The following is a 26,425-nucleotide window of genomic DNA, read 5'->3' as shown; positions in this document are numbered from 1 at the left end:
GTGCAAATGTGCAATCTGGGGAGGGGGAGAGGAAGGGGCATTTTCACATTAATTTTTTATTAAATTTATTTAAATGTTATTCCCCCTTCCCTGCTTACCTGTGTCCAGGTAGGGGGGAGATTCCATGATCCCTGGTGGTCAGGTGGCATGGGGGACCCCCCCGGCTCCCTGTTACCACAGAGGGGGCAGCACACTGCTTCTCCTCTTCTCTTCTCCTCTCTTCTAATAACTCTCGCGAGACCCGCGGAGAGTTGCCATGGTAACCGGGTCTCGCGAGAGTTATTAGAAGAGAGGAGAAGAGAAGAAGCAGTGTGCTGCCTGGGCCCCCTCTGCGGTAACTGGGAGCCGTGGGCCCTCGGCTGCACACATAGATAGCGATATTCGCTATATATGTGTGCAAAGAAAGAAAGTGGGGCCCGGGACTGCCAGAGCAGTCCGGGCCCCCCAGGGCCGCCAGGCCCATGACAACCATAATGGTTGTCACCCCCTGATGGTGGCCCTGAACACCACACCGTTATATACACATCAAACATTGTATAGAAAATACAAATTATTTTGCTCCACTGTGTGTGTTATTTAAAAAGATGTTTTTAGTTTAACCCCTTAAGACCGGAGGGCGTACTATTACGTCCTTTTAAAAGCGGCTCTAAACGCCGCCGGACGTAATAGTACGCCCTCCGGTTTTTAGTAACTTACCCGGTCGCTGGCGGTCCCACGCCGGCGATCGCGGTTCGGGGGACTCCCAGGGAGCCCCCCGCGGCACGTCCGCCCTCCAGGAGCCCTCCCGGCCATGTGAGAGTGAGGTCCTTGCGAGGACCTCACAATCACATGGCCGGTATAGCTGCCTGCTGCATTGCCAGCAGGGGGACCAACTGTAATGACAAATAAAAAATGTTTAAAACAGTGTAAAAATAAATAAATTATATACTTAGATCATATATATATATTATATATATATGATCTAAGTATATATATACACATATACACATACACCGTCTAGGTGTATTTTAATATTAATATATATATATAATTATATATATATATTAATATCAAATTACACGTAGACTGATACTGATTAAATATATATATAATTATTGTTATATATATATTTATAAATAATATAAAAAAAATTCATATGTAAATACGTAAAAAAATTAAATAAAAAAAATAATTAAAAATAAAATATTAAAAAATATATAGATGTGTTTTATTTCGTTCTAACTGTATTCTGATATTAATATATATATATTTATATCAAAATACACTTATAACGAAATAATATATATATCTATATACATAAATATATACGTATATATCACTATATATATACCTATATATAAATAAAAATATTCAAAAAAAAAATATATATATATATACGTATATATACACATATGTATATATATACATATATTAATTCTACACATATATTTATGTAATAATTTTACATAATTAGGTATCCTAATTAATTACAATTAGCGGGACCTGCCTGACCACCCATGCCGAAAGTATAGGGAATTTAATTTGCTAGCACTATATTTAACCCTATAACTTTCCAAGACACCATAAAACCTGTACATGGGGGGTACTGTTTTACTCGGGAGACTTCGCTGAACACAAATATTAGTGTTTCAAAACAGTAAAATGTATTACAACCATGATATCGCCAGTAAAAGTGACGTTTTTTGCATTTTTCGCGCACAAACAGCACTTACAGGGACGATATTATTGCTGCAATACTTTTTACTGTTTTGAAACACAAATATTTGTGTTCAGCGAAGTCTCCTGAGTACAACAGTACCCCTCATGTACAGGTTTTATGGTGTTTTCAAAAATTACAGCGTCAAATATAAGGTTTGTGTTTAATTTTTTTCACATTAAAATTCGCCAGATTGCTTACGTTGCCTTTATGACCCTATGGTAGCCCAAGAATGAAAATTACCGCTATGATGGCATACCATTTGCAATAGTAGACAACCAAAGGTATTGCAAATGGGGTATGTCCAGTCTTTTTTAGTAGCCACTTAGTCACAAACACTGGCCAAAATTGGCGTTTTTTTGCATTTTTCACACACAAACAAATACAAACGCTAACTTTGGCCAGTGTTTGTGACCAAATGGCTACTAAAAAAGACTGGACATCGCTTATTTGCAATACCTTGGGTCGTCTACTATTGCAAATGGTATGCCATTATGGGTGTAAATTTATTTCCTGGGCTACTATACAGTCTCAAAGGCAACGTAACCAATCTGGCGAATTTCAATTTCAAATGTAACACGCTATATTTGACCCTGTAACTTCCCAAAACACCATAAAACCTGTACATAGGGGGTACTGTTTTACACGTGAGACTTTGCTGAATACAAATATGTGTATTTTATTGCAGTAAAAGCAAACAGTATTATGACATTGACAGTTAAAATGTCATGTAGAACGAAAAAAATCAAAAAAAATCTTATTTTCTCCCATTTTTTTCATATTAAATTATGTTTCATAGCTAAATATTTGATATTAAATGAAAGCCCTGTTTCCCCTGAATAAAATGATATATAATAAGGGGGGGTGCATTTAATATGAAAGAGGTGAATTACGGTTGGACAGACATATAGCGCAAATGCCAGGTTTTGTTTACGTTTTGTTTCGTTCACAACTTGTACATTTGGCTGCGGTGTTAAGGGGTTAATCAAAGCACTAAATAATAATAATTTGATTAAACTTAAAGTGAACTAAACATAATAATAAGCAATTATACAATATACTTATAAGTGCTAAACACAGATCACAAGGAGAACTGCTCGGCAAGTCTTGTATCTGGTTACACTGCTGGCCTGCTGCAAGATGTTCTCTGCTGGTCAGAAAAAATATGGTTCTGCTCTCCAGCCTGTGGCTTCACCTTATAAAGAGACTGAGCATGTGACTTTCCTTACCCAATCCCTGTGTGCCATTTCATCTTGAAACTTCACGACTGCATGCCACAAACAAAGAAAGTCTCCAAAAAGGTGCCCCCTAGTGGTATAATTCTAAAATGTCACTCATAATAAACTGTATTAAGTGAAATCTAATGAGTAAGACCATAACCCTGTGTCCATTACAGTGTTATATGTCTATGGTGTTCTTTTCATTCTTCTGTGCCTTTCATTATATTTCAAATACCTTCACAGTTATAATGCCTATAGGCCAATTATTGCAACTATAGCTCAACCGTACTGGCTGAACCATATTCTTGCATATTTAGATATTGCCTTGTTTAATGTATAATGTGACTGTGATCAGTATGTGTTGCTTTGTGCCAATATTTTGATTCCTAATAGTTATATCACTATATTACTTCATGTAATGAATATGTTGTATTTTGAGCACAAACGCCAATAAAATACAAATTGGAAAAAAAAAACTGTAAATATTAACATAATGTACGTGGAATTCTGATATTGTAATGCATTTGTTTAGTAGGCGCAATTTATTCTCAAAACAGTAAAGGTAAAATGAAAAACAAATTGGAAAATGTAGGTCAATTTTGTTGATTTAGAAAATTCTCTATCTAGCCTTAGTCTTGGCTTTGCTGTATCCTAAATTTTGCAATTCGTTTTAATTTACCACCACATGTTATTTAGTGAATAAACTCCCATAGAAGTGGTCTGCATTGAAATAAGTACATTTTCTACGTAGAGGAAAATGTCATGTCAATTTCTGCAATTGTTCCTATTTTTTGTGCCTTGAAAGCAAATACCTAGTGAATATTCATGTTAGTTTTTGTTTTTTGACTGAGATGGTATTGGTATTATACTTTCTTACTTGAGTATGTTATTTGTCTTATTTTTTTTTTATATATTTTTTTTTCCCCGTAAGTTAGCAAAAACAGAGAGGTACAACTTATTATGCTGTAAGTAGGAAACAACAAATCATACAGATGACCTGCTACAGATAATGGTCGGTAAGCTAATGTAATGTACAAGTTATTCTGAGAGACAGTATTGTTCTAGATGGATAGCGTATGTCATGCAGGTGCGTAGCAACAATCATTGACTACAGAAAACACTACAATAAAATGTAACATAGTAATTACAACATGAAAAACATCCTAGGGTGGATTTGTGTAGGTAAAAGATGATGTTCCCGGATGAGATGGTGAGCGTTAGTGCCCAGTCGCATTCCCAGTCGCATTCTGATATTTATTTTCTACGTAGGTAAGCAAGTGGTGTTGTTCTGGTGTCAGGGAGTGTAAGTCTTTTTGGGTGTGAATGAACAAGGTCAGCCCATGGTTTGGTGGATTAGTCTATCATTTGGTCTGTGGGAGTGGTGATGTAGTGTGCCACTTATTGGATGTAAGATGCCAGAATTGTTACAGGTGAATCTAGTGTTGTCTTACTTTTTTAAATGACTGAATATAGATGATTAAAATTATACTCTATTAGGTTTATTTACTAAAGTGAAAATTGTGCATTTCAAATTTAAGGTCAAAATGGCCAAAATGGAAAAATTCTCTAAGTCGGCTATGCTTTTACTTTGCTACTGTAGCCTTTAGGTTAAAAATCACTTTCAATTCACTTAGAATTTTCACTTTAGTTAATAATGCTTTATGTAGAAATATACTGGTTTAAAGTACCAAATCATTTTATTTGTCATATTTTTATGGTGTAATGGAATCCTTCCCATGTGCAATAATTGCTATGTCAGCTAAGTTGTGCTTTGTTTTTAGTGGTAAAATTATTTAGCAAAAATAGCACCCTTTAGGTAAAAAATATTGATCTCAAGTAGTTTACAGTTTCCCAGAGTTTATGTAGTGATAGATGTAGGAAGCATTAGATTTTTCATAAATTATGTTTCCAGTTTATAGTATAAATATGTTGAGGGGAAATAAAGTTAGGATCACAACAATATTGTTACTTTTACTGTGTAGGACACAGACAGACTGATAGACAAACTTATAGCTTTGATATTAGAGGACAACACATTGTTTAAGACCTTTAGAGCATGGAAGTTATTTCTAATTTGTAAACCATTCTAGTTAATTCACATACTGTGACTGATTACCGTATTTATCGGTGTATAACACGCACCGGCGTATAACACGCACCTCATTTTCAGAAGGAAATTCCAGGAAATCCCCCCCCCTCATCCCATAGTGTTCCCCCCCCTTTCCATAGTATTCTCCACCCCCTCCCATAGTATTCTCCACCCCCTCCCATAGTGTTCCACCCCTTTCCATAGTATTCTCCCCCCTCCCATAGTGTTCCCCCCCTTTCCATAGTATTCTTCCCCCCCTCCCATAGTATTCTCCACCCCTCCCATAGTGTTCCCCCCCTCCAGGGCCGGATTAAGAGCCCAGTGGGCCTGGTGCTGACAATTATGATGGGCCTAATTACGGAATCTTATTGACCAAAAACACTGAAACAGTCATACCTCCCAAGCATCATGTATCTGATGGAGATGCTGCTGGAGGGAAACTCATAGGATGCAGTTATAAAAATTCACATACTCTATGCTAATTTCTCTCTAATTCATGCTTTCATCTTTCAAGTAAATCCATACCTCCTAACAGCAGTGTCCAGTGAAGCAGGAAGTCAATGGGCGGGGTAAAAGGGTGTGCCACTGGCGCGAATCACGTGACAAGACCTGCCAAAAGGGGTGAACATGCCCAAAAAGGGGGCATGTCTGTCCAAAGAATTGGAAGGTCAGCCTGGCATGAATGCATGTCAGACTGCCTGCCAATCATCCAGGCTGTCCAACTAAGATCATACTATGCAGGCAGCACCTTGAGCTTGACATAAATGCATCTAATGATGCGCTCACTCCATGCTTTCTAAGGACTGTCCCCTAGCACTCGCTGGTCCACTTGTCTCCTTACCTTCTTACTAGCAGGCAGAAGTTCCTGGTATATGGTCTGAGACAGAGAAAAGGTGTATGTAGTGAGTGTAGAAGAAAGGGGACATGCCACACTGTTAGAGAGACCAACGTCGCATTACCTAAACTAATTTTAATGTCAGCCAGTCCACACAAATGTTGTTCCCATACATCCCTCTTAAGCTTCCAAACTTAAAGGGACACTATAGTCACCAGAACAACTACAGCTTATTGTATTTGTTCTGGTGAGTAGAATCATTCCATTCAGGCTTTTTGCAGTAAACACTGTCTTTTCAGAGAAAATAACTCCACTGGCCTCTCCTTAGATGGCTGCTAGAGGTGCTTCCTGGGGCAGTACTGCCTAGTGTGCAGCACTGCCATTCAGTGTCTCCACCTTCTGCATGCAGACACTGAACTTTCCTCATAGAGATGCATTGATTCAATTTATCTTTATGAGGAGATGCTGATTGGCCAGGGCTATGTTGGACTTGTGCTGGCTCTGCACCTGATCTGCCTAGTTGACAGTCTCAGCCAATCCTATGGGGAAGTATTGTAATTTGCTCAGACCACCACTTCTGAGCCAGCAGCTGCAGACTTGAATACAAGTAATATTTTACTATATTTAGGGAGGCAAGAAGGGGCCAGGGTGGTGGTTTTAACATAATAGGGTCAGAAATACATGATTGTGTTCCTGACCCTAAAGTGCTCCTTTAAGCAAGAGTATGTGAAGAGTAGTTAAGGTTGCCACCTTTCTTGGAAAAAAATACCAGCTTTAATCATTTGTATAATTAGTTATGCGTGACATCACATGATGTAAATCACAAGGAGTGACATCAGAGAAAATTCTGTAAAACCACCAACAAACTAATCACAGTTTGATTCTGCTGTATAGATGGATTGCTCCCAGTGTCTCCCTGTCTCCCAGTGTCTCAGTCTCGCAAGTCACCCAGTGTCTCAGTGTCCCTATGTATCACAGTGTCAGTGTCCCCATGTCGCCCAGTCTTCTAGTCTCCCAGTGTCTGTGTCCCTATTTCTCCCAGTGTCCCAATGTCTCAGGGTGTCACCAAGTCACTAGGATACTGGGGACAATGAGAGACATGGGAACACAGAGAGACCCGGGGACAATGGGAGAAATGGGGACACTGAGACACTAGGGACACAGACACTGGGAGACATGGGGACACTGAAACATTTGGGGACACTAAGACATGGGAACACAGACACTGGGAGACTAGGGGACACTGGCTGGGAGACAGACATAAAAACATAGAATGTGACGGCAGATAAGAACCATTCGGCCCATCTAGTCTGCCAATCTTCTAAATACTTTCATTAGTCCCTGGCCTTATCTTATAGTTAGGATAGCATTATGCCTATCCCACGCATGCTTAAACTCCTTTACTGTGTTAACCTCTACCACTTCAGCTGGAAGGCTATTCCATGCATCCACTACCCTCTCAGTAAAGTAATACTTCCTGATAAAGTGTCCCCATGTCACTTTATGGGGACACTGGGAGACATGGGGACAGTTGTGGACATAGACATGGAGACATGGGGACAGTTGTGGACATAGACATGGAGACACTGGGACATATAGGGACACTGGGAGACATGGGGACACCAGGCACACTGAGACACTAGGAGACATGGGGACACTAAAACATTTAGTGACACTAAGACACTAGGGACACAGACACTGGGAGACTAGGGGACACTGGCTGGGAGACAGACACTTGGGGAGACATGGGGACAGTTGTGGAAATAGACATGGGGACACTGGGACATATAGGGACACTAGGCACACTGAGAGACATGGGACACAGACACTGGGAGACTTGGGGACACTGAGACACTAAGGACACTGGCTGGGGGACATGGGAACATAGTGTCTCTGTGTCGCAGTGTCTCCCAATGTCCCCATGTGTCTCAGCGTCCCCATGTGTCTCAGCGTCCCCATGTGTCTCAGCGTCCCCATGTGTCTCAGCGTCCCCATGTGTCTCAGCGTCCCCATGTGTCTCAGCGTCCCCATGTGTCTCAGCGTCCCTATGTGTCTCAGCATCCCCATGTGTCTCAGCATCCCCATGTGTCTCAGCATCAGGGCCGGCGCGCCCATAAGGCGGCACAGGCGGCCGCCTTAGGGCGCACCGGCTCCGGGGGCGCAAGATTTCAGTGACCGGCAGGAGGGAAGCTCTCCCTCCTGCCAGCCACCATCTCCGCCCCCAGTGCGGCAGGGCTGCGATCAGGCGCTGCGAGGGAGCTCTAACCTCTCTGCTCTGCTCCCTCGCGCGCTGTCTAGTGATGCCGCGGGAGCCGGAATATGACGTCATATTCCGGCTCCCGCGGTATCAGCAGACAGCCCGCGAGGGAGCAGAGCAGAGAGGTTAGAGCTCCCTCGCAGCGCCTGATCGCAGCCCTGCCGCACGCCGCCCAGCAGCCCCACTGGACCCCAGGGAATGATCCACACCAGCTCTCCAGGTAGGGAAGCTGGGTGGATATGATTTATGTATTAAAATAATTTGTGAATGTATGTGATGTGTCTGTGTGTGTCTGTGTGTGTCTGTGTGTGTCTGTGTGTGTCTGTGTGTGTCTGAGTGTGTGTGAGTGTGTGTGAGTGTCTGTGTGTGTGTGAGTGTCTGTGTGTGTGTGAGTGTCTGAGTGTCTGAGTGTGTGAGTGTGTGAGTGTGTGAGTGTGTGAGTGTGTGAGTGTGTGAGTGAGTGTCTGTGTGAGTGTCTGTGTGAGTGTCTGTGTGAGTGAGTGTCTGTGTGAGTGAGTGTCTGTGTGAGTGAGTGTCTGTGTGAGTGAGTGTCTGTGTGAGTGAGTGTCTGTGTGAGTGTGTGTCTGTGTGTGAGTGTCTGTGTGTGAGTGTCTGTGTGTGAGTGTCTGTGAGTGTGTGTCTGTGAGTGTGTGTCTGTGAGTGTGTGTCTGTGAGTGAGTGTGTGTCTGAGTGTGTATGTGTCTCTGTGTGAGTGAGTGTCTGTGTGTCTGAGTGTCTGTGTGTCTGAGTGTGTATGTGTCTCTGTGTGAGTGAGTGTCTGTGAGTGTGTGTCTGTGTGTGAGTGTCTGTGTGTGAGTGTCTGTGTGTGAGTGTCTGTGTGTGAGTGTCTGTGTGTGAGTGTCTGTGTGTTAGTGTGAGTATGTGAGTGTGAGTATGTGTCTGTGTGTGTGTGCGTGAGTGAGTGTATGTGAGTATGTGTCTGTGTGTGTGTGTGCGTGAGTGAGTGTATGTGTTACTGTGAGTGACTGTGTGTCTGTGAGTGACTGTGTGTGTGAGTGAGTGAGTGTCTGTGTGTCTGTGAGTGTGTATGTGTCTCTGTGTGAGTGAGTGTCTGTGAGTGTGTGTCTGTGTGAGTGTGTGTCTGTGTGAGTGTGTGTGTGAGTGAGTGTCTGTGAGTATGTGTCTCTGTGTGTGTGTGTGCGTGAGTGAGTGTATGTGTTACTGTGAGTGACTGTGTGTGAGTGTATGTGTGTCTGTGAGTGACTGTGTGTGAGTGTATGTGTGTCTGTGAGTGTGCGTGAGTGTATGTGTGTCTGTGAGTGTATGTGTGTCTGTGAGTGACTGAGTGTGTGCATGAGTGAGTGTATGTGTGTCTGTGAGTGTGTGCGTGAGTGAGTGTATGTGTCTGTGAGTGACTGTGAGTGTGTGCGTGCGTGCGTGAGTGAGTGTATGTGTGTCTGTGAGTGATTGTATGAGTGTTGCATGTGAGTGTGTCAGTGTATGTGTGTGTCTGTCAGTGTGTGTGTCTGTCAGTGTGTGTTTGTGAGTGTCTGTCAAATCAGTGAGAGTATCTTTGTCATTGAGTCTGTGTGTGACTATCAGTGTTTCTGTCAATGAGTGTCAATCAGTGTGTGTGTCAGATCAGTGAGTCTCTGTGTTTGTCATTGAGTGTGTGTGACTGTCAGAAGAACACTAAGGGACAGGGAAGGGAGGGGACCAATAATGGACGGGGAGAGGGGCTGGTTAAGAGGCACATAGGTGAAGATGTTATTTTTGAATGGGGGGGGGGCGGAAAAATACATCTTCGCCTATGTACCCAAAAATCCTTGCACCGGCCCTGCTCAGCATCCCCTAGTGTCTCAGTGTCCCCTAGTGTCTCAGTGTCCCCATGTTTTCCAGTGTCCTCAAGTGTCTCAGTGTCCCCATGTTTTCCAGTGTCCTCAAGTGTCTCAGTGTCCCCAGGTCTCGCAGTGTCTGTGTCCCCAGGTCTCGCAGTGTCTGTGTCCCCATGTGTCCTAGTGTCTCAGTGTCCCCTAGTGTCTGTGTCCCCTAGTGTCTCAGTGTCCCCATGTTTTCCAGTGTCCCTATGTTTTCCAGTGTCCCCAAGTGTCTCAGTGTTCCGAGGTCTCCCAGTGTCTGTGTCCTAGTGTCTCAGTGTCCCCTAGTGTCGGTGTCCCCATGTGTCCCCTAGTGTCTGTGTCCCCTAGTGTCTCAGTGTCCCCATATGTCCCCTAATGTCTCAGTGTCCCCATGTGTCCCTGCTGCCTCTCCCCCCATCCCTCCCTTACCTGAGCTGTATAGCTGCTGTCTGGACTGTCTGGACCACGGATCAGTGAGTAGTAGAGAGAGGCAGGGATATGCTGTAACTTCTTATCCCTGCCTCTCTCCACACAGAGTGACCCCTACTGGCCGGTGCTGGTATTGCAGAGTAATCTCCATTTATTCTGAGAAAATTACCTGCATTTGTATTGCCGGTATTACTGCAATACCGGCACGGCCAGGCAGCCTCAAATACTGGCTGTGCCAGTAAAAAACCTGTCAGGTGGCAAACCTAAGAGTAGTGTGTGTAAAAAAAAAAAAAAAAAAAAAATTTTTTTTTTTTTTAAATGGGCCTATTCCATGGGCCTGGGCCTGGAGCTGCAGCTCCATCAGCCCCTATGTTAATCCGGCCCTGCCCCCCTCATCCCATAGTGTCCCCCCCCTTTCCATAGTATTCTTCCCCCCTCCCATAGTATTCTCCACCACCTCCCATAGTGTGTCCCTCCTCATCCCATAGTGTCCCCCCATTTCCATAGTATTCTCCACCACCTCCCATAGTGCCCCCCCCATCCCATAGTGTTCCCCCCATTTCCATAGTATTCTTCCCCCCCTCCCATAGTATTTTCCACCCCCTCCCATAGTGTTCCCCCCTCATCCCATAGTGTCCCCCCCTCCCATGGTGTTCCCCTCCCCTCCCATAGTGTCCCCCCTCCCATAGTGTCCCCTAGTGCACTTTCCCTCTTGTCCCATATTTACTTACCTGTCTTGAAGCGTGGGCCGGCTTCACAGCGCGCACCGCGGTACCGGAACGTGAAATTGAAGTTCCAGTACCGGCAGGACTGAAAGGAAGTGTGCACACAGTAGTGTGCACACTTCCTTTCAGTCCCGCCGGAAACCGGAACCTGAAATTGAAGTTCCAGTACCGCGGTGTGCGCTGAACACCGGCCCACGCTTCAAGACAGGTAAGTAAATATGGGATATCGGCGTATAACACGCACCCATCATTTTCCCCCTATTTTCAGGGAGAAAAAGTGCGTGTTATACGCCGATAAATATGGTATGTGCATTCAATGTCAGCAGATTTGTTTTTTAAACCGGCAATTTTAGGATCTTTGCAGAGTGGAGTAAAGTCTGGGCGGTTTTTAGGTGCTCTGTACTATAAAAAGGGAATTGAGGTTCATTCTTTCCCCTCCCTCTATTTTGGAGGTAATGCAAAAGAAAAAACAAGATAAATGCAATCTTTTTTGGTATCATCATAAAAGTCCAACATAACATAATATAAAAAAATTGGCATATATAACGGACCAATAATAATGGGTGATCAAGTTAGGGAATATACCTTTCTCCCATCAGAGCACGCACATCTATACTCCTCCTCTCAGTAGTAAGCAATAAATTCCAATAAATTAGTAATCTTTCCCTATTGGGAGGGGAATCAAATAGGCGTGTAGCATTAATACTTGAATTTGCCTCCGCTTATGTGCGGTTATAATTGTGTTACCGTCCTGTTCCCAGCGGCATGTGGGCTAAGCCTATGTCTGGTGCTCTAGCTCTTCAGGGTCCTCCCCTGGCACAACCACCCCACCCCCCCCAGGCTTGTCATTGGATTATTGTTAGGCTGGCAATATTGCTGCCCGTGGCTCCTCATCAATACCCAATGCTGTGATCCTAGTAATCGGCTCCACCAACACTGCAAATGGTAAGTCATCAAAGATTTTAATCTGGGTGTTCTCCACAGCAACAGTAGGGTGGCTTCTGGAGCGTGTCAGGAGGGATGTCTTGATTGATATGCCCAATGTGACCACTATGGTGTCACCAGGTGTGTCAGCAGGAGCTGTGAGGGCCTTCCAAACTCTGAATGTCGACACTATGTGCGACACTCCACTATCTCCCCGCACTCCTAGTGCCTCAGCCACTTTATTAGCATAGTCCATCAGGGCTTCTGGGTTCACATATTCCGGCACCCCACGGAGCCTTATGTTCCACCTGCAGTGTCTTGCCTCCAACTGATCTGCTAAGTCTCTGTATTTGCTGGGACACGGTGTCTATTTTGCTTTGCGTCTCAGTCAGCCGGCCAACTCATTCATCATCTCGGGATTCTACTTTCCCTATGCGGTGAGTCAGGGTGCCAATTTTCATCTGCACCCCGGTGAGGTCCGCCTTCCAGATGGCGCGAAGGTCCAGGAGCAGTTTTTTGATGTCCCCTTTAGTAGATGGGGATGTGTCAGCATCAGAGTCTGTTCTCCGGTGTATACTGCTGGGTGCCTGAGAGGCCACTGATCCTTCTTCCCCCTTGGAGTTATCCGAAGTGCTGGAGCCTCGTGCTCTACTGGGGGCCATCTTGGGCTGGGCCTGAGGTTGTGGTCTATAAAAGGACCAGCAGATATCGGGCTGGTATGTGCCCTCAACGTGGGCTATCTTTCTTTGTTTGCGCCCCATCTCTCTATTGGGGGTTTAGACTGCAGAATGTCTTGTATTTTGCTCAGTTTTTTTTTACTTTATGGCTATTTAGTAGTCTGTGTAGCCAGAGCTCTTCGCAGACACGTCTAGTCGGTTGCTTAGCTGGCCACGCCCCACCATAAATGCAATCTTGGGCCAGAAGTAACCAAAGAAACCAGAAGGTGTCTTGTACTCTCCTTATAACAAATGTTAGAAGGCAGTTAGGTTATTGAAGAGATTATATAGTGTTAGGAATACAAATTATGGTAGACAGCCACTAGAAGCTGTCTTACTACTGCAATGTAAACATTGCAGTTTATTTAACAGGACAGGGATACTGCACCAAGACCAATTCAATAAGCTAAAGTGGTGTGGTAGCCTATAGTGTCCCCTTAAGGATCAATTCTAAACACTGTAGAAACTAATGCTCAATGCCCAAGTCATGATGCATAATAGAATACCGTGACTCGCTTCCCAGTAGGGCAGGATACTGACGAGTATTCTAAAAGTCACTGCTGCCATAAAACTGACCCCTCACATTGCATATTATACATTCCTTTGCTTTCCAAGATTCATCCAATTTGTGTTTGTGGATTGCATACACATCTCTGCCTTTCTCTCTCTATCTCTGTGGAGAACCTGAGCCACAAATGCAAATGCATGTAGCCATTGGCTCGGGGGACTGTTACATATAACTCTGTGCACAAGACTGAGAGCCATGGTGTGAATAGGTGGATTATCAGTTTACCAGCTTATCAATATATTTATCACTTCTAGTTCTGATGAGTGGAACTGCCCATAGGGGCTAAACCTCACCCATAAAAATGTGCTGTTCTGTGTTTCTGAATAAGCGTATATAGAGCATTCCAAGGAGCTCACTTAATCCAGTGAATGAAACAAGAACTAAATCCTAAATCTACAGCATCAATGGAGGAAAGTTCTCAAAAAAGAAAAGGGTTGCAAGTGATATAATGTAACCCACTGTTAGCAAGGAATACATGCACATTTGATTTCTAGCCAGTGACATAACTACCACGGGCACAGTTGTTGCAGTTGCGACCAAGCCTGTCACTCAGGGAGCTCGGCCACAGCTACAGGAGAGAGCAGGTACAGAGGGGGATGGGTGAGAGATACATGAAGGGTATTTGGGAGGGGTGACACATGGAGGGACTTGGGATATACACATGGAGGGACAGGAGGTGGAATTGAGTCACATGGAGGGATCGGGGATTGACAATGGAAGGGACGGGGGGGAATTGAGACCCATGGAGGGACTGGGTAGGAATTGACATATGGACACGACTGAAGGGGGAATTGAGACACATGGAAGGGACTGGAGGAATTAAGACACATGTAAGAGCCTGGGGAGGATTGACATGTGGAATTGACTGGGGGGGGGGAGGGTTGAGACACATGGAGGGAGTGTGGGGAAATTGACACAGGGAAGAGACTGTTGTTCCTCTTGTTTTCTCAAGAAAAAAAATGGTTTTCTCAACATAATTTTTTTTCTTAACATAACCAATTTGTTTCTCAAGATAACAAGATGTTTTCTTAACATAACACAGTTGCTTTCTTGACATAATTTGTTTTCTCTACTTAACAAGCTGTTTTATGAAGAATATATTTTTACACTCAAATTCTAACAATTGCCTGACTCGATTATTCTGGCTGCTGGTAAGCACACTGCTGGGAATAGTAGGTAGCAGGTTGCAGGCTCCTGTCTCAGCTTGGAAAGCAGTTTTTTCTTCCAATGTGTGTGCTTCATCACTGTAATACTTCCTGACTGAAATCTAGTGAGGCAAACGTAAGAATTTGAGTTTCAAGAAAACAACTTGTTATGTTAAGAAAACAATGTCTTATCTTGAGAAAATACGTTTTGTATGTTGAAAAAACAAGTAGTTTTTTTCAGTGGTAGTTAAGTTGGCATCTGTTTCACCCACGCCCTGTGTCTCTTACCCTCATCTCCTTTTTTTCTAACCCATTTGTTTCAAGCACCCCCTTTATGTGTCTTACACCCCATATGTGTCTCTTATGCTTCCTATGGTCTCCTAACCCCCTTTTGTCTCTGGTACCACTCTTTGTCTATTGCGCTCACTGTTTCCCTCATCCTAGCTTGTATCTCTTGCAACTCCCTGTGCATCACTGGCAAGCCCTTCATTTTCTTTACTATATTTTGTGTCTCTTGCATAAATTTCTTTCAATCAACCCCTTTGAGGGTATTACTTCCCTCTTATAACTTGCTGTTTTCCCCCTTTTTTGACTCTCAACACCTGTTGTACAGTGGCCTGACAGACCATGGTAGAGACCATGGTCTTTATTCTATGCCCGGTCTGACAGAAAGCTGCTCTCTGCTCTTAGCTACCAGCTTCTTTCCAGTCCAGGTAGAGGGTAAAGAAGATCCTCTACCAAGGCCACACTACATGGAGTGACTGTGGGAGGGTTGAAAAATGTGCTATATATGTTTGGATGAAAGAAGTATACATAATTGTAAAATGTTTGTGTTATTATCTTATGAATATTGTGAGCAATGCAATGTATTAGTGGATGACTTTCATAGATGTTTGTGTGCTTATTTTTTGCATATGTTTTACTAAATAAAAGCAACTCAACTGCCAATTTTCATTAATAGAAAGAATACTTTGAAGGAAACTTTAATTGAATGACACATAAGACCAATATAACTCCTAAAAATATATACACTCTTTTAGTAGCTTTTTTTTTGTGTCTATATTTGAGTTTTGTTCAGACCCTTGAAAATATGCTCACTTCAAATGCACTATAATGTATTCAGATGTATGAATTTGTTTATTAATGGTTTCTGTCCTTTCCTGTAGGATTACAATGATGAAATTCGACAGGAGCAATTACGAGAACTATCATATTTAAATGGATCTGAAGATTCCATTCGAGGAAAAGGGACAAGAGGTAGAGGAGTTAGGGTAGCACCCACAACTCTTACCAGGTGAGCATTGAATAAAGATTAGATGCATTTCCCAACAGGTTCATGCAGTTAAATGTTGTGCTTCTGTTATTATCGTCTAATGGAAAACACCATTTATTATATATTTTTTTGCAGAACCTAGGATCAACCGCTTAGGATTAAATAAAAACAAACTGTAATGTATGGGCCAGTAAAATAGAAAATGCTATAACAAAAAAAAAACTGTTTATTTTTAGTTTTGCTTCAAGTCAGGATATATTTTGATGATATAATTGACTAGTAGAGGTTTTGACAGTCAGCAGTACAACAGAGTATCTTTAGCAGATTAATTATTAATTTAAGGGGATTTTCCATCAATCACTGATTTACTGAGGACAAAAATAAAAGTAATAAATGTGAATAAAGCCTGTTGATTGTATTTTTTTTATTGTTTCCCTTTGGAGTCTCATAATTATCTTCTTTTTCCATGTATAACATTTCATTTTTAACACATCACCTGCATTTTCCTGAAATTCACATCCTGTATGGCAATTAGGCAATTATGCCTGTTAATTTTTCCACTAAATAAGGAAGAAAATAAACAACCACATTGAGGATTTCCTTCACAACCATTTTCCCAAAGGATTAAGCCCTCATGCTCTTAATCTTCTTAGAATATTTGACACACCTGATACTAACATAGGCAGGAAAATAACTGAAATACCAGCAGTAGGAAGTAGTAGCAGATGGAGAGATGGGTGCCGGAATACTGTAACACTGCTTTTGAGATTGATAGATTGATAGAGAAAAACCAGGACTATGAAACACATGGTGCTGGATACCAGAAGCCTTGTAACCAGGAATAGTGTTTTAACCCCTTAAGGACACATGTGGGACATGTCATGATTCCCTTTTATTCCAGAAGTTTGGTCCTTAAGGGGTTAAAAATTTTTTTTTTTTTAACTAAGTATATAATAATGAATATGATAAGTATAAAATATTAATTACATTTCTTTTTCCTTATGTGATAAGGGCAACAGAGCCCTGTCAAAAGGTAAAACATAGAAAACATAAAATATGCCACAGTGGGACGGAGTAAGGGTAGAGGAGGAATGTCCATGTTCTTCAAAAACTAGATTTACAGGATTATTCACTAAAATTAGAATTGTTAGGGATTTAGTTTACATTTTAAATTCACATTGAATTTTTAACAATTCACATTTTTGCTGTATTCATTATTGCTGTTGGATTGGGATGCCCCTAACCTATGGCATGGTGCATTTAATTGAAAATTATGCAATATTTTAGTTTCTGGAGAAATAACCTGTTAGGTCTTCTATCGTGTGGTTTATTATGACATCTCTAGTTATGTTCAACCTATTTGAAGGATCTAAACGGGTGTCAAAACTGAACCTGTTAATGTATTCTAAAATATGTATATCATTAAATCTATTATATAATTTATGTTTTATATATATATATATATATATATATATATATATATATATATATATATATTACAGTACAGCGATAGGCTCATTTCCTTGTCCTTTTATGAACCTAATTCCAGTCAGAATTTGGTTCACTGAATACCAAATGAGTAGAATGGTATTTTTACCATTCACATTTGGTCTGTAGTCAATCAATATTTGTGATTTTGAGTATTTGGTTATTTATGAGCATTCGCTGTGGCTGATCCTTGGTTTATTTCTTTATTATTTATTTATTTGATTTATTCCTATATTTATTTCTTCATTCGTTTGATTTTGATTTAGTGACTCTCACCTAACCATCAATCATCTCTTGTTGCTGCCATAGAAGGAACATTGAATCACAAAGCAAACAAACCTATTTGGCCATTGTCTGTGTGTTTTTTTTTTTTTTTTCTTAATACGTCCATATGGTGCGTCATTAGGTTGACCGACTGATTGGCCATAATTCAGACACATTGTAATTTATTTGAAACCTGAATGCACATGTTTAATCCTGAGTATCTTAATAGTTTCCAAAGCCATACTGCACATATATTCAGTGTGGAACTCGTAATCTCAAGGCAGCAATAAGACATACATGTACCAGATTTCCTGAGATTGGTTGGAGGCATTGCAGCTACAGTTCTCTATCCTCAGCTACTTTTCAAGAATATCACTAAAAAGAAAAGATCTGGATTAAGCTCAAAGTTGGAGCTCTCCTAATATCAAAGTAGCACAAGCTCTCACTCTAGATTTAACCTTAGATTAAGCATTAACCCTGACTATAGTTAAAAATAATAATGTAATAGAAAATATACACAAATGTATCATATTTTATCATGACCTCTCCAATCCATGTTAATGCTATTGTTTTTTTTTGATCATACATGCAATATTGAAAAACAGCATTAAGTAACTTCCTGCAGAGATGGCTGGTATTTAATACTGACTTCATTGATTTTATTTTTAAGGCCAACACTGTTTAAAATGTACAGTGGATGTGTTAAATACATATATAATGTATCTGCTCTAATTTGTCATTGAGAAATATTATTTGTTTGCCTCAGGTGTCTATATAAAATTCCAGCAATTCCACGCATTTTGTTTTAGTGTTGAACTAAGTTGGAATTTGTGTTTTTTTTTTCCTGTTTAATTATGAGCCAATGTGCATTCAGTCTTCTTGACAAGATTAGCATTTATTTAAAACTTTGCTTCTGGACATTACTGTGTGCCATTACAAAATGATACATTGCTTAAACTGATGCTGAGTAGACACATAAATGCCGAACTAAGTAATTATTTAACCATACGCTTTATATATTCCTTAGGGTTTTGAACAAATTGCCAAGTATGTTGGTTCTTAAATACGATTATTTTTCCTCAACCATAAATATGAGAATGTATGAGTTGCAGAATCCCTATTGCGAAATATTTAACTGCTCATTGCTTTCAAAACATGCGTATACCAAATTGAAAAAAATCCTAGATATTAACACTCAGATGTAAAAAAAAAAAAATAGGCACATTTTTCTCATAATTTTTTACAACTTTTCATATAAATTGTAATGAATACAGTAAATAATAAATAATAGTAATGCATACAAAAACAGAATAATATTAACAGAAAAAAAGGTGAAAGTCCAAGTAAATATTAGCGTATAATGAATTTTTGCATTCCAAAGGTCTAGAAGAAATCTAGAATTTTAGTTTGCATATTGACATACACATATGAACACATCACATTATAGCGATTACAATAAAAAAATGCAGACAGCATACAGCAAACTAACATTAAAAAAGTAAGATCAATATGTACAAAAAAAATAATATAAATTCATATGACATTTCCAGTACAACATGTATTACAGAAAATATTTATACAATACTTTGCATCAATTATTGATTGATCATAATGTAAAATATGTTACACTATGTTAATAAATATTAAACAGCTGAAATCATGTATTGTGTTCAGGAATACTCTAGAGAACAGTAAGTTTACCTAAATTCATGAGGGCACTCATTTTATTTAATGGCCATGCCAAGGCCAAAAAGTTACTCGGCACCTTGAATAGTATTTTCATTTTGATTCATCGTGTGTCTGCTGATTTCTGCATTTACTGAGCAAGTAAGACTTCCCACATTTTCAGGGCTATTCATAAAACTCAAAAAGTCTGATCAGTTATAGTCACAGTTAGGCCTCAATTTTTGTCATTGGGCATTAATTTGCAAACATTTTGTGCTTATTGAATAACCATGTTATAATTTGCACTGCTTTTGAGTGAACAGATTCTAGCAGCAGTTTTGCCTCCATATATAAGTAGCCTACAAGTTATTAAACAAATACTATATTGTTAGGAATACAAAGCTGTCATCACAAAGGGGAATCTAATACTCATGTGCGGTGAGTGCCGTGCGCGCACACTAGGTCTTCCCCATTTAGAAGATGCCGGACGTCCTTGTGCAAACTTAGTGAAACTGCAGAAATTGCTTCTAGTGGATGCCCGGTAGTCTGCCACTAGAGGCAGCTTAACACTGCAATAAAAAATGTTGCAGCTTTTCTAAAATTGCAATGCTTTCAGCTTCAGGGTTACGGGGTCAGGGAACCTGCTCCCAGATCACTTCAATGAGATGAAGTGGTCTGGGTGCCTATAGTGTCCCTTTAATGCCAGTGCCTGTTCTCCACCACCATGTTTTAGTGCTCTTCCTCCATGAAATCGGTAGCCATTTTTGTTTTCAAAATCAATACACCTCTCAATAAAGCTGTGGTCTATTCCCTTAACCAATAAGAAGTGGGTTAATATGTTGTTTAATGGAGGCATGGGTCAAAGGACATACCTGCTTCAGCAGTCATGCACTTAACCTCAACTGCCCATTCAAACAGGTCTAGTTAAATAGATGACCATAGCATAGGAAGGACTCAACATTTCTACTCGTCCCCTTCACATTTCGTGAAAAAATTCAACCCCTTCAAGTGTAAAATGTGACCTGCCAATATAGACTCAAAAGAAAAAACAAAAAACAAAAAAATACAGCACAAATACTGCCGTAAAAACTGTGGATAAAACTATTTGTTGTTACTCTGCTGGCATCATGGTAACTAAATTATTTTTCCTGTCTGTAACATTTATTTTAGCCAATTCCCTTTGCACTTAACCTGACTCTGGCCAGTAGTCATGCACCCCTTCCTTTCAGATCCAAAAGGTATTCTTGACCATTTTTTTAAAATCAGTGAAACTTTACTTATTATATAGCTTCTGCTCCTTGCACTAGGACGCCATCCCACCGCTGCCACCGACTGTTACAGTTGCCCCAGGCTAGCTGAAGGTTGGACCATAGAAAGGATGCTCCTAGCACTCCCCAAGGACCAGACACCATAAGCACTGCAGACTCCACAAACCCCGCAGCTTGGTTGGGGTCTCGCCGTCTCCTACCCAACCTGGTCCTGCGACAAGGCTCCAGGTTCCAGCGGGTGAACCTTTCTTTTCCCAGAGAGCAAAGCAGGAACAGGAACAAGCTCTTACAAGAACTTAGTGAAGCTAAGGGAGTATGAAGAGCATAGCAATCACTGTAGTGGTTATAGCTGTCCCCTCCAAACACGAGTCAAGGCTGCGAGTTGAGGGTCAAGTAAAACTGGTTTAACCCCTTAAGGACACATGACATGTGTGACATGTCATGATTCCCTTTTATTCCAGAAGTTTGGTCCTTAAGGGGTTAATGGGCACACAGGACTTTCTTATATACACATTTTCCCACAAGGTTACCAGCCACGTGGACCTTGTGGTACACAGGACACAAAGTTACAACAGCCAATCCACACAGTACAGTCAGACACTTCCATCTAAGACACACAAACCCTACCCTCTGCCTGTGATATAATTAATAAACACAATGGGCTAACTTAATTACCACCGGGAGAAAATATACAGTTTTTACCCAAAACATAGAAACACCCCAAAACAACCACGTATCCCCATAAATCATACATCCCTGGATAGCTCTGATCTGGGTGAACAACATATCCAAACATCGCCCAGACCAGAGCAGGGGTTCACGAATTCAATGGAAGTCATATTTGACCGACTGCAAGCATGGCTTTCATGCCCAAAAGAGTTTCATAGATTTGAGCTGTGAGTTCGGTCTATTTCACGTAGTACCATTTGAATGCACAAACGGGCGCCGTTCGTGCAAATATCCAATGTTAACGTGGTATTCGAATATTCGAACGCACTTCGATTTCTGGCGAAGTGTCGAAGTAGAAGAGAAGGTAAGGTTCAGCGGTGTTCGTGCTGTTGAGTGTCCGATTTGAGTTCCATGAAAAAGTTCTATGGCAAAACACCGCTGACCGCGTTCGACTAAACAAGATGGCCGCCGCCACGTGTTTGACTATACGGACGGCGACCACCCAGCCGTTCGTCAATTAGCTTGCAGTTAACCACAGCTTCTGGGAGGTAAATTGGCTGTACACTCCACTTGTGTGGGGTCCGGCTGTTCGGTAATTCGAAGTTCCAATTCGAACCACTTCGACAGTTTAAAAGGGGCTCTCAAGATGCCCCAATAATGTTCTTAAAGGGCAATACACCCCAGGGCCATAGTCCTGGCTTCCCCAAAAGTCAGTGGCAAAGGGCAGTTTGTCACAAATCTTAAGAAACAATGTTTACAAAACCTATGTAAAAAACAAGGATGTACCGTATATACTCGAGTATAAGCCGACCCGAATATAAGCCGAGGCCCCTAATTTTACCCCAAAAAACTGGGAAAACTTATTGACTCGAGTATAAGACTAGGGTGGGAAATGCAGTAGCTACTGGTAAATTTCTAAATAAAATTAGATCCTAAAAAATGTATATTAATTGTGTGTGTATGAATGCGGTGTGTGTATGAATGCGGTGTGTGTATGAATGCAGTGTGTGTGTATGAGTGCAGTGTGTGTATGAGTGCAGTGTGTGTATGAGTGCAGCGTGTGTGTATGAGTGCAGCATGTGTGTATGAGTGCAGTGTGTGTATGAGTGATGTGTGTGTATGTATGAATGCAGTGTGTGTGTATATGAGTGCAGTGTGTGTATGAGTGATGTGTGTGTATGTATGAATGCAGTGTGTGTGTATATGAGTGCAGTGTGTGTATATGAGTGCAGTGTGTGTATGAATGCAGTGTGTGTATTAATGCAGTGTGTGTATGAATGCAGTGTGTGTATGAATGCAGTGTGTGTATGAATGCAGTGTGTGTATATGAGTGCAGTGTGGGTATATGAGTGCAGTGTGTGTATATGAGTGCAGTGTGTGTATGAGTGCAGTGTGTGTATGAATGCAGTGTGTGTGTATGAGTGCAGAGTGTGTGTATGAGTGCAGTGTGTGTGTGTGTGTGTAGCTGAGCCTTGGTTAATTATTAATATTTTTTATTATTTTTTATTTTATTTAAAAAAAAATCGTCCCTCCTCCCTGCTTGATACATGGCAGGGAGGGGGGATCTCACTCCCTGGTGGTCCAGTGGCATTGGCAGTTCATTGGGGGGGAGGGGGGCTGGCAGAGAGTTTACTTACCTCTCCTGCAGCTCCGGTCAGCTCCCTTCTCCTCCGCGCCGGTCCGTTCAGCACCTCTGTCAGCTCACACTGTAAGTATCGCGAGAGCCGCACTATGACCCCGCGGCTCTCGCGAGACTTACACTGGGAGCTGACAGAGGTGCTGAACGGACCGGCGCGGAGGAGAAGGGAGCTGAGAGGAGCTGCAGGAGAGGTAAGTAACCGCTCGGCAGCCCCCACAGCCCCCTGTCTGTATTATGGCAATGCAGATTGCCATAATACAGACATTGACTCGAGAATAAGCCGAGTTGAGGTTTTTCAGCACAAAAAATGTGCTGAAAAACTCGGCTTATACTCGAGTATATACGGCATTTTAAATATCTGCGCAACCTGTATTTTATGTCTGTATGTTTTTAATTTAAAAAAATACTCTTACTGATATTAAAGATATAGTTAATACTCTGTAACCACTCTCTACTTTAGAAATAGAGGAGGTACAATTCTTCCTTCGATGTCTGGTCGAGGAAAATCAGTACCAAGAGGGGCACCAGTGACACGTGGAGCATTACCACTTCCACCAATAGCTCGTGGAGTCCCCACACCACGGACAAGAGGAACTCTTACAGTAACAGGATACAGACCACCACCACCACCACCTGAGCCATACGATGAATACGTAAGTTTTATGTAAATGTTAGCATGAGCTTCACCGTTCTATATAATGAAAATACACGAGTACTTTTTAAAAAAACATGATTTTTTTTACATGAATCTTGATGCAGTTGTTTACCCTTTTGTATGATGTTTTGTGTTTAGATAGGAGAGATTTGTTACATTTAGAATACCTAGCTTTGGACACTCTAAAGCATGTTTTGTATGATTGTGCACTGACTCCTCTCCATTTAAGATAGATAAATAGATAGATAGATAGATAGATAGATAGATAGATTCCAGTTTTGCAACAATCTAGTAAAAAGAAAATCCTTCTCGACCGCACAATGGCAATCATATCTCTTCTTGGATCAAGAAGCTGTTACCCGACATATTAAAAATTATATCCCTGCATATTATATTTTTTCATGTATTCATTCAGTTGTTGTTTAGCTCTTAATGATGTTTAAGGAGTAACATGCCACCCTGCAAAAGGTGGGCTTTAAGCCTGTTAAGAATTGTGCCCATACAAAACCCATACAACTTGTACATGGGGAATACTGTTGTACTTTCACCATTTGGATGAACACAAATGTGAGTGTTGTAAAACAGTAAAATGGATAATGAAAGTGATACCATCAGTTTGTGACTAAATGGCGACTAATACATAGTCTAAAACCCTGAGTGGTCTACATTTTCAAATGGTATGCCAACATGGGGATAATTCTCATTCATATAGTCTCAAATTTAACATAGGCCCAGCAAACCAATCTGAAAATTGAAACAGGCAAGCTCTATATTTGCCTTTGTAACTTTACAAAACCCCATAAAAGTTGTCCATTGAGGGGTAGTGTCGTACTCGTGAGATATGGCTGAACAGAAATATGAATGTTTTAGAGCAATAAAACATATAATTGGTTAAAGGGCAAATCAAGTGTAAACATTTTTAAACAAAATATGAATACAAACTTTGGCTAGGGTTTGTGACTAAGTGACTACTAAAAAAACTAGACATACCCCATTTTAATTACCCTGGGTTGTCTACTTTTACAAATGGTATGCAATGATGGGGATACATTTTATTCCTGGGCTGCCAGATGGTCTCAAAAGAAACAAAAGTCCAGCCTACCAATCTGGCAAATTTCAATGTGTAAAAACTGAAATGGGCAAGTTCTTTATTTGACCCTGTAACTTTCCAAAAAAAATTGTGTTCTATATATAAATATTTGATCTGAAATGAAAGTCCTATTTCTCCTGATCAAAGTGGTATACAATAAGTGTGGGTTTACTCAATATGAAATAATTATGGTTAAATTATGATTGAACAGACATATAGCCCAAGTTTTAGGTTTTGTTTCAGTCACAACTTGTACAGTTGCCTCCGTTCTTAAAGGATAAAACATCTGCACAGACTCTGATAAAAATTTGCCTTAGACTAAATCGCCTTTCTTGCAATCTAACTGTGTGACCTTGTGTCTTATGTATAGCCCTGTTAATGAATAGATTTTCAGACAATGGCCTGTATTGCCCCCAATATTTTTGTATAATGCTATCATATCCACTCTGAGATGCTATTTTTCTAGACTAAATAGATTTACATTTGTTAACCTTTCTTTATAACTAAAACATTCCATCCCTTTTATTAATTTCATAGCCCATCTCTATACTTTTTCTAGTATTATAATATCCTTCTTTAGAACAGGTGCCCAAAATTACTCAGCATATTCAAAGTGTGGTCTTACTTTTGATTTATAAATAGGCAAAATTATATTTTCATTCTGAGAATTAATGCCCTTTTGATAATATCTTACTGGCCTCAGCAACTGCTGATTAACATTGCTCATTGTGATAGAGAGATGGGTTGGCCCATAACGTTGTCAAATGTGACCGGACAGAGAGGGGGTAACCCTCAAGGTATAAAGTGCAAAGAGAGAGAGGAAAACTGTCCTTATAGGGAAACCTGATAGAGGGATGTTGGTATCAAAAAGAGATACAGAGTAGGTATAGTATCCTGTCCCAAAAGGTATAACAATATAATACTTTATTAGGGAAAATAGGCCCCAGTTCTGAGTAGTAGTAGGTACTATTTACCTCTTGGCTGGCAGTCAGACCTACTATCATAAGACAGAACGGGGCATGTGGGTAAGGGGGTTGGTACTATTTTAGTGTATACTAAAATCCGATAATACCAAACACATAAAGAAGTAACAAATAACAAATAGAGAGTGAACAGACAATCAATAATAATAAAACCACCCTGTACTTGCTCATAAGCTGGTCCAGAATTGTAGGTCAGTGGCAATAGGGAGGGAAGGGCGAGTAGGAAGTAGGGGGAGAGGGGAAAAGGGAAAACGAAACGAGGCTAAGCAGAATGCAGTGCCTCGGGTAGCAACCTTTCTTTACAGTGTCCTAATAGCGTACTATGGTAATTGACCACTAAGGGTCACTCAAAAGTAAGTCTCAAATCTGGTAAACCCACCGGGTTGACCCGAACCTGGTAATCGATGTGGGTGTGTATACCAGTAACGGCTCCAACCAGTAGCTGACAGACACAGATCGAGTGTAACGAATCTGTCACTATGGTGTTTAGCCTTATGCTGACTTGAAGACCAATGCTGTGGTAATGGCCACTAGGGGTCGCTCCAGGGTAGGTATCAAATCTGGTAAGTTTGCCTGGTTTCTAACTGTGCTCACGATTTGTCAAAGTCCTTGCAATAATTAGATTCACAGGTCTGGTTCACATACTAGACAGTTCATACTTAGAGAAACCCGCAAAAGAAAAAGTGCCTTCATGGGCACTGGTTATAGTAAAGAGAGTGCCAGGGAGACGGCACAATAGTTGGTAGATGACAGGAGTTATGTACACTGTAAGGTAGTTTGCATGAATATATACCAAAGTCGGTATATAGTTGGCTTTCCTGATTAAATAATAACAAAGTGTCAAGTCCCCAAGGTGAATGTTTAAACAATGTCCTCTTTTAGCGAGATCGGTCAATTTAGCTGTCTATTTGGCTGACTATGCTGCCACAGGGTAATGGAGCCCAATGTGGTAAATTGCAGCGTGACAGGTACTATGAGCCGATCATCAGGTATCTAGAGGAATAAGA

The 26,425-nt window shown here is 41.1% G+C and overlaps 1 protein-coding gene across 1 annotated transcript in view; it reads left to right on the top strand.

Moving 5' to 3' along the window:
• The window catches only part of KHDRBS2 (KH RNA binding domain containing, signal transduction associated 2), a 595,075-nt gene that overhangs the window by 332,271 nt on the left and 236,379 nt on the right, over positions 1-26,425 (top strand). The window contains exons 5-6 of the mRNA XM_063442960.1: positions 15,591-15,718; positions 23,151-23,343. Coding sequence (XP_063299030.1) covers positions 15,591-15,718; positions 23,151-23,343 — 321 coding nt within the window. The remainder of the gene's footprint in view (positions 1-15,590; positions 15,719-23,150; positions 23,344-26,425) is intronic.

Source organism: Pelobates fuscus, chromosome 2 (genome assembly GCF_036172605.1).
Source record: "Pelobates fuscus isolate aPelFus1 chromosome 2, aPelFus1.pri, whole genome shotgun sequence".
In the NCBI taxonomy this organism is placed as follows: domain Eukaryota; kingdom Metazoa; phylum Chordata; class Amphibia; order Anura; family Pelobatidae; genus Pelobates; species Pelobates fuscus.
The sequence above is the reverse complement of the archived record's forward strand: the minus strand, read 5'-3'. Positions and strand labels throughout refer to the sequence as shown.